This window comes from Schistocerca piceifrons, chromosome 3, assembly GCF_021461385.2.
Source record: "Schistocerca piceifrons isolate TAMUIC-IGC-003096 chromosome 3, iqSchPice1.1, whole genome shotgun sequence".
Lineage (NCBI taxonomy): Eukaryota > Metazoa > Arthropoda > Insecta > Orthoptera > Acrididae > Schistocerca > Schistocerca piceifrons.
The window spans coordinates 620435340-620445227 of NC_060140.1; the positions used below are offsets into that span (position 1 = coordinate 620435340).

Sequence of the window (9888 nt, forward strand, 5' to 3'; positions counted from 1 at the left end):
TACAAATGCTAGAAACGTAGGTTTGCCTTTCCTTAATCTTTTTCTAAGATAAGTCGTAAGGTCAGTATTGTCTCACGTGTTCCAATATTTCTACGGAATCCAAACTGATCTTCCCCGAGGTCGACTTCTACCAGTTTTTCCATTCGTCTGTAAAGAATTCGCATTAGTATTTTGCAGCTGTGACTTATTAAACTGATACTTCGGTAATTTTCACATCTGTCAACAACTGCTTTCTTTGGGATTGGAATTATTATATTCTTCTTGAAGTCTGAGGGAATTGCGCCTGTCTCATACATCTTGCTCACCAGATGGTAGAGTTTTGTCAGGACTGGTTCTCCCAACGCTGTCAGTAGTTCTAATGGAATGTTGTCTACTCCCGGGGCCTTGTTTCGACTTAGGTCTTTCAGTGTTCTGTCAAACTCTTCACGCAGTAAATGAAGCAGGCAAAAAGGAATACAAACGTCTCAAAAATGAGATCGACGGGAAGTGCAAAATGGCTAAGCAGGGATGGCTTGAGGACAAGTGTAAGGATGAAGAGGCTTATCTCACTAGGGGTAAGATAGATACTGCCAACAGGAAAGTTAAAGGGACCTTCATCTACATGCTCTTCCATTTCCATAATATTGTCCTCAAGAACATCGCCCCTGTATAGACCCTCTATATACTTATATACTCCTTCCACCTTTCTGCTTTCCCTTCTTTGCTTAGAACTGGGTTTCTATCTGAGCTCTTGATATTCATACTAGTGGTTCTCTTTTCTCCAAAGGTCTCTTTAACTTTCCTGTTGGCAGTATCTATCTTACCCCTAGTGAGATAAGCCTCTTCATCCTTACACTTGTCCTCAAGCCATCCCTGCTTAGCCATTTTGCACTTCCCGTCGATCTCATTTTTGAGACGTTTGTATTCCTTTTTGCCTGCTTCATTTACTGCATTTTTATATTTTCTCCTTTCATCAGTTAAATTCAATATTTCTTCTGTTACCCAAGGATTTCTACTAGCACTCGTCTTTTTACCTACTTCATCCTCTGCTGCCTTCACTACTTCATCCCTCAGAGCTATCCATTCTTCTTCTACTGTATTTCTTTCCCCCATTCCTGTCAATTGTTCCCTTATGCTCTCCCTGAAACTCTGTGCAACCTCTGGTTCTTTCAGTTTATCCAGGTCCCATCTCCTTAAATTCCCACCTTTTTGTAGTTTCTTCAGTTTTAATCTACAGTTCATAACCAATAGATTGTTGCCAGTGTCTACATCTGCCCCTGGAAATGTCTTACAATTTAAAACCTGGTTCCTAAATCTCTGACTTACCATTACATAATCTATCTGATACCTTCTAGTATCTCCAGGATTCTTCCATGTATACAACCTTCTTTTTTTATTCTTGAACCAGGCGTTAGCTATGATTAAGTTATGCTCTGTGCAAAATGCTACCAGGTGGCTTCCTCTTTCATTTCTTAGCCCCCAATCCATATTCACCTACTATGTTTCCTTCTTTTCCGTTTCCTACTACCGAATTCCAGTCACTCATGACTATTAAATTTTCGTCTCCCTTCACTATCTGAATAATTTCTTTTACCTCATCATAAATTTCTTCAATTTCTTCGCCATCTGCAGAGCTAGTTGGCATTTATACTTGTACTACTGTAGTAGGTGTGGGCTTCGTGTCTATCTTGGCCACAATAATGCGTTCACTATGCTGTTTGTAGTAGCTTACCCGCACTCCTACTTTTTTATTCATTATTAAACCAACTCCTGCATTACCCCTATTTGATTTTGTATTTATAACCCTGTATTCACCTGACCAAAAGTCTTGTTCCTCCTGCCACTGAACTTCACTAATTCCCTCTATATGTAACTTTTCTAACTTCTCATGCCCGATTAAGGGGTCTGACATTCCACGCTCCGATCTGTACAATGCAAGTTTTTTTCCTCCTGACTAACGACGTCCTCTTGAGTAGTCCCCGCCCGGAGATCCGAATGGGGGACTATTTTACCTCTGGAATGTTTTACCCAAGAGAACACCATCATCATTTAACCATACAGTAAAGCTGCATGCCCTCGGGAAAAATTACGGCTGTAGTTTCCCCTTGCTTTCAGTCGTTCGCAGTACCAGCACAACAAGGTCATTTTGGTTAGTGTTACAAGGCCAAAGCAATCAATCATCCAGACTGTTGCCCCTGCAACTACTGAAAAGGCTGCTGCCCCTCTTCAGGAACCACACGTTTGTCTGGCCTCTCAACAGATACCCCTCCATTGTGGTTGCACCTACGGTATGGCCATCTGTATCGCTGAGGCACGCAAGTCTCCCCACCAACAGCAAGGTCCATGGTTCATGGGGAGAGGTGAATGAGATTACGAGTACAAATTGTGTAGTCTAAGAAATATGTCTGAAAGTGGAGGACAGGTGCCAGGCATCTGCCCACATTCTTAACTGCATGATGTATCATAGTGACAAACATTCTGCAATCCCCAGCACATCAGGGGCAGATGAAGGCTGTTAGGTACACTGGACCAGGAGGCCCAGGTCTTTTGGAAGGGGTAGTCAATGAGATCGCACTCTGCTGCCCATACTCAGGCTTCTGCGGAGCTTGTAGTCGGTGCAAACCAGTGCAGTAAACAGTGGCTGTTGACTCACACTCGTTCAGTAGAAGAGATGTGTTACACACTTGTGAAGATGAACAAGTGCTCACAGCTCTTAAGGTAAGCACTTTAGAGCCCATGTTTACTGGACTTTTTTTGTATTGGCCCATCCTACCTCCTACAAAAATATGGAAAACATGGAAAACAAAGTGATTACAGTAGAAGATATTGTTTCACAGCACTGAGGATGAACAAGTGCTGATATCTCTTAAGACATGCATATCTACTGGACTTTTTTGGCATAAGGAACATGCACCCTAATATTTAAAAGATAATTCTGAAATTTACTGTACAAGAGTTGATTTTGCTACATGGGGACAAACTCCAGAAACCAGTCCCTGAGAAGATAAGGCGCAAAAAACATCATATGGATATATTGTCGGAACTGCTTCCCAAGGGAGGTACAACCACTTGAAGGCACAGGTAAAACATCTTTGACACTGTAAGTTTCAGTCCTTGATAGATCACTTGAGAACACATATGCACATAGGAAAACTGTCTACATTAGTGATCTTAGCTCCACACTCAAGATGGTATGCATAGTGTCTATATTACGTGGTTATAAAGGAAGTAAATCCATAGGTAATAAGGCCTGAGAGAGGTGGGGTGAGGAGGGGAACAAGCTCCGCCTCCAAGTACTGCAAGCACACAGTGTAGGCAACACAAACGTGTTTCTTAAACTTCCACAAAAGCAGCTATATGTAGGACACAGTTAATCGTCAGTTAAATACGTCGTCCTATCAAAATTGTAATCACTGTTTGTACTGACTTATTAAATAGACATTAATAGTGATTATTGGTTTCTTTCATCATCGCAGCACTTGACTACATGCATCATCATTTTACGACAAGTGCTCCTTATAACCGGATTCTTTTTCTGAACTGGAGCCAACGGTAACTCCCACGATGGGCCAGCAACTGGATCATCACTTACTTTCGAAACAGTGAAAACACAGCTACTACACACTGATAGCAACAGCACAGCTAAGCGACCGTCGTAGCAGGCAACAAAGCAGACGACATATGCAGTCCATGCCGCACAGTTGGCGACATGTACAAATCGCCACGTCACGCCACGAAATCTCCCGACTGCTGCTGATAGTTTCCGATTCAGGGCTAGTGGGCCCACATGCCAAGTTACAGTTCCCATACAGTAGTGACAGTTTGTTGTGGAAAATACTACTGCCAACCTGAGTACGGTAGTAAAACACTAGTACAGGCAGAAAATTCCCACTTGCCTGGCAGGACCGTTGCTAAGAATTTTTTCGCCCTAGGTGAGAACTGAGAAGTGACACCCCATCTTTTTTACTACTATCGGTTTCCCCGATATCCCCCCCTCCCTTCGACCACCTCCCACAGCCAACGTTATGACAGTGCAAATATCCTTTTATAGTTTTAATCATTAAAGTAAAGTGACCATATATTCTTATTTTCTAGGGGCAGTCCTCAATTTTCGTTCATTGTCCTCAATTCTTTTAAAACTGATTGAGGACAGCAAATGTCCTTAGTTTCCTATGTTCTGACCTCATTTTTGTTATTTCCCAAAATAACTGACATTGGAAGAACGTGCTGAACATCTTAAATTAGAACTCATCTGAATATACCAGTCCAACCAAATATGGCATCAATTACTTATTTTATTTAACTGCCAGAAAATTGACTAATGAATGTGTGCAACTATTTTCTGGTGCAAATCAATTTTTCCTTGAGTGTAGAAATTTTGCTATACTGATGGGAGACATGCCAAAGCATCAAACTAGGCCATCTGGATAATCATGGGGTTATTTAGTTCTGTTTTAATTGAAACGTTTTTAGAATGAGGAATAAATATTATCTTTTTCAGCATCCAGTTTCGTCAAAGTAAGTAAAAACTTATTAAGAAAATGTTCCTTACACTTTAGAAAACAGTTTGAGTTTGGTGTTTTACGTTTTCCTCTTGTTCATTTTTTCTCCGCGTTTACTAAATTTTTTCCCTGTTTGATTCGAATTTAATTTTTCCGCCCTTTGCCACTCCTAAAAATTTTGCTGCCCCATTCTTGCCTAATGGTAGAAATGGCCCTGTAGCCTTTTGTGTTCTCACGTATGCTCTGTCATTCAAACCTACACTGTCAAAGATCTCTTCTATACACCTGTAAGTGGATGTACCTCCCATGGAATGCATTTCCAGTCATATCTCCCTATGGCCTCTTTTGCTCCTTATCCTCTCAGGGATCGTTTTCTACAGTTTGTCCCCAATTAGAGAAAGACGCTTCTTTGGTTATGCACTGCGTCGTTTTGTGTCGTGTCCCTGTAGTGCACTTGGACTCACCTTAAATCGCAACGGTCCCACAGGCGGCTTGGCGAATGGAATGTTGTAGAAGGCCAGCAAGTGGCGGCCGCTGCTCGACACCTTGGCGGTCCCCCTGACAGCACCCTGACGTGTCCGCACCACCGGCGCTCCGCCGCCGGTACACGACCTCAGCAGCAGCAGCTGTAGGAATAGCAGTGATGTCACTGCAACCCTAGGTGCACGCCGCGCTGTGGCTGTAGCCATCATCAGTTTCGCTGGCAGCCGAGAACTGCCAAGCTTTTCACGCCTCCGGCGATGTTGCGTTACGTCCTTGAGATGGCATTGGATCTTGGACTACGCAAGGTACCGACAGATGGCTCTTCGGTCGGGTATCGTGTCTACACGGCTATAGGCATTCTAGCAGGTTGTTATACAGTCGACACTCGCTACTTCGAACCTCAATGAATCGAGTTTCCCGATAAGTTGAAATGGTTTTAAAATCTTCGATAGATAGAAGAAATCGGATGTGTGCGTTGTACAAGGGTTAAATAAAAATGACTGTCGTGACATGCCGCCCAGAAACGCACATTATAATTCGTAGTTAGCAGTTACTTTCCTCGCCATTTAATTCTTTGCTACACTCCTTTGTTTTCTCAACAATACATAATATTACAATACATAACTCAGTTGCAAAACTGGCTTCAAAGAACTGCAAGTGTTTCATTCAAGCAAAAACAAGCTCTTTATTGAGGCCGAAGCAGAAAGATCGTTCAGTCTGGAACCGCGCGACCGCTACGGTCGCAGGTTCGAATCCTGCCTCGGGCATGGATGTGTGTGATTTACTTAGGTTTAAGTAGTTCTAAGTTCTAGGAGACTGATGACCTCGGATGTTAAGTCCGATAGTGCTCAGAGCCATTTGAACCAGAAAGATCGGATTGCAGACCTAGCAAGGTGAGTTCATGTTGTCTTGAAGTACACTTACTGAAATAATCAATGCAGAAGGTAAACATACCATACATGTCGAACGTTGCGGGCTGTAATGTTTAAAGACAAGGCTAAGTCATTCGTTATCAATCTCGGTCTCTAATTATCGGCGCCTCACTAACCTAAAAAAAGCTATTACATCCTTATTTAGAAGTTTTGTGAGGAAATGTGAGTGTTTATGTCAGATTTGTTCGGCATGAAAAAATAGACTAGGAAGCCTGTTTTTTCTTAATTCCACCTTAATAAGGCAAACTTTTGATAAATAAAACTCTCAATTGTTCAAACTTTTTCTGAGGTCCCTTGAACTTTGAAATATCGAGAGTCGCCTGTATCTTCGAGTGACATAGTAAATTTTGAAGCAGTTGCTGCCTTTTCTTACTTCGTAACTGAGATCCTGTTACATTCATTCTTGCGACCTACTCGAGTTTTGTAAAAAGAAATATTTTCCCCTGTAGTTAAATGCTGCATGCATATGTTTAACAGGAACTAGCTGTCGGATCCGGTAATATAAGTGTAGTCACCGAAAGTAGCAGCCGGTCCGACAGCAAAAGTAGCCAGTAAACAATGGACCAGTAATCTAAAGGCCTGGGGGTTCAAACCTGCACTAGTGCTACGACTTATTTTGGCAAAGATTTGTTAAAGTGAAAAATACCAAGTTGCACCATGGTATGGAGTATACGTTAAAATGAATAAACCAGTTAGTCCTATTTGGTATGGGTTCCATGTGCTTGAGAAATATTAAAATACGGGACGCACGAATATTTTGTTAGGAGTATCCTTTGTAGTTGCATCCTTTACTTGTTCTTGAAGAACGCTGCTTTACAAACCTGTAAACCTGTGTATTTTTCTGAAGGTTGCGCTATCTCATCTCAGAATATCCATCTCCATAGCAATATCTAAATTTCATCCGCTAACTGGGCACTTCAATTCTTATATAGGCATTGTCGTTTTCATGCAGTGACATCACGCTTCAAATCAGATGTATCACGGAAACTTCTACGACAAGAGGTACTCTCGCTGCGAGAAGTTCTGTGGACCATTTCAATATGTGATGCACTTGTTGGCGAATTTGCGAAGCTCTTTCAACACTTCGCTACGAAATACATTTTGAACATTAGCGCTACGAAGTGCTGAAGTACCTTGAGCAAATTGCAATGCTTGCAGAGACATCTATCGGTGTGTACTGAACGACCAGGTAGCCGTCATAAACTTTTCGCTTCGCAATTACGAGAAAATCATGTATGACACGAAGAGTGCAGATTTCAACAAGGATCTGCTGTGGGATTGTGTATAATGTCAATACTTACACTGTACTTTGTAAAAATAGCCAGGAATGAGATGATCGTTTAGAATAGCACTGGACGGTTTCGGTCTGATGTATGTCGCCGTTACAGACATATTCATCATTTGCAACAGAAAATTGTTCCAATGAGGAAATGGGAGACCGCAATACTAGTTGAAGTAAAACTAGTTACGTAACTAGCAACGTAAGAAAAGAACAGCTTAGGTACAGTCTGGCGGCTAGTAAATACTGTTGAGTGGTTGATATAAATTTTTCGTGTTTACCTGCGGTTAATAAATAGTCACTAGTGTATTAAATATTTCCTATTGAAATGTCGCATGGAGTTATTGTACTCAGGATGAAAATAAGAAAAATTATGTTTAAATAATAGATACAATGACAGAGTTAGTGTGATTAACTGTTAAAAGAAGATGAAATTGTGTAAACGAAATCAGCAAAGTGCATTACAGAAATATTTCATTGGTTCTTTTCTAATTTTTATTGCGAATTAATTTTAAAACATAAGGCATAATAAGCAAATCAGAAAGTCAAGTGACAGCAAAACACCTTACACACAATATGGGTTTTGTTGGAAATGTGCGTCTGTCTGGGCTTGTGTATTTTGTGGCCTTGAGTTTCACTGTAAATTTTTTAATTCTCAAAACAAAGTCGTGTGGAAAAAGTAAATGAAGTGTGCGATCTGATAATTGCTAACTCTAAAGGTTTGTGAAATTTCCCAATATTAGAGATTTAAAATAACATATTGCCAATTTCGTTGTAGATAAACATTTAGCAGCTCCAAGGAGGTTATTTGGTTGTTGTTATTGTTGCTTTCTGTTGGTGTCATTGCGAGATCTTCACCAATATTGCAGCATCCAGCTCAAGGTGATAGATCAGTCACAAAAGATACTACCATATATGCTAACTCCTTGCTTGGCAAGGCCACAAGTGTGAAGTAGAATATGTGAAATACACCTATAAAGAGTTACGCAAACTGCAACAGAGTGAGTTTCCAAGATTTTCCAATATTCACTGAGACTATTAGTCAGTTGGGTTTCCATGTTGCTTTGCATTTACTTTCAGAATTTAAATGATGCTCATGTGCTTTGCACTGAATAATTTTTTGTATATTTTGCTTATATTTACATATACTTGCTTTTATGAGACACTATCTCAGAATAATCAGGTAACAGTATCCTATGTTTGTTTAGTTCTTGAGTGTACCATTCCCAGGATCGATTCCCGGCGGGGTCAGGGATTTTCTCTGCCTCGTGATGACTGGGTGTTGTGTGATGTCCTTAGGTTAGTTAGGTTTAAGTAGTTCTAAGTTCTAGGGAACTGATGACCATCGATGTTAAGTCCCATAGTGCTCAGAGCCATTTGAACCATTTGAGTGTAACAGTTGTTCATATGATGCTACTTTTGAGTAATATTAGCATGGCATTCTTTAGTGTCATCTACACATTGTTGTGTATTATATGTTTACTATTAGGGGGGAAAAGTAGGAAAAAAATCGGAAGTTGTTTATTTTTAAATGGCTTATCATATATTTATGTTAATCTCAGAAAGAAAATTGTTCTTGTCTCATCTTCCATAGAATTGGAAGCAGTTTTCTCTTTTCACCCGTAATGTTAGAGTCTCTGGTACTACTTGGTCTATAACATAACATTCCAGACATTGCCAGTGTCCATTGCTAACTACATTGTCAAGACATGTATGTGGCTAGTGGACTTTCTATTCATACAGTGCTCTGTTTAATTCCTGATACTGTCAGGAACCTTGACAGGGGGACTGTAATGGGGGACATTAAGCTTCATAAGGCCAACTGTAGAGCTGCTTGACACACAAGGTACCAAAGTAGTGTCAAATTGAAATCACATTCATTACTGAAATAGTAGAAGGCCAACAAATTCAGAATATTTATGCTGTTTATATTTAGAAATCTGCTATACAAGAGTATTTTTTTCTGTAAATACTAAATCATAACACCTTGTTATTGTGTCAGTTTATGAAAGAAGGGCAGCTCGTTTTGTACTATCATGAAATAGGGGAGATAGTGCCACAGACATGATATGTGAATTGGAATGGCAATCATTAAAACAAAGGTGTTTTTCGTTGCGACGGGATCTTCTCATGAAATTTCAATCGCCAGTTTTCTGCTCCAATTGCGAAAACATTCTGTGGGCACCCACCTACATAGAGAGAAAAATTATCATCACAATAAAATAAGAGAAACCAGGGCTCACACGGAAAAATTTAAGTGCTCGTTTTTCCCGTGTGCCATTCGAGAGTGGTAAGGTAGAGAGACACAACCAGTATGCGATGCTTGAGAGTTCTTCGGAAGTGTTGAGCTGTATAATGCACTGACACTTACGAAAGAAAACTGTCTATGGTCAGATCGTTGCATTGTAAACTGTATTGCCGGTTTCATTCATTTAACGGTGATATTGGTCGTAGCTTGAAGGTTGTTCATTAAATCCTCTGCTAAGCACGTTACTGTAAATAGCAGTGCAATCATGTAGATGTAGATCACATACCAGTTTTTTGTGTGTCTACTATACACACCATCCCTTGAAATGTAAATGTAGGTTATTTTTTGTGCAGGTTGACATGCTACCATGTGTGGTGGTTATACCACATAAAGTAGCAATCACCAAAAGCAAACAGATGTATTTAAAAATTTTCACCCATTGTTCACTGCTGAACAAAATATTAC

The 9888-nt window shown here is 40.4% G+C and overlaps 1 protein-coding gene across 1 annotated transcript in view; it reads right to left on the reverse strand.

The window, feature by feature from the left end:
- LOC124789397 (esterase FE4-like) overlaps positions 1-5232 on the reverse strand; it is an 82705-nt gene extending 77473 nt beyond the window's left edge. The window contains exon 1 of the mRNA XM_047256732.1: positions 4946-5232. Within this exon, the coding sequence (XP_047112688.1) occupies positions 4946-5173 (228 nt within the window). The 5' untranslated portion in view covers positions 5174-5232. The remainder of the gene's footprint in view (positions 1-4945) is intronic.
- Positions 5233-9888: the final 4656 nt, after the last annotated feature.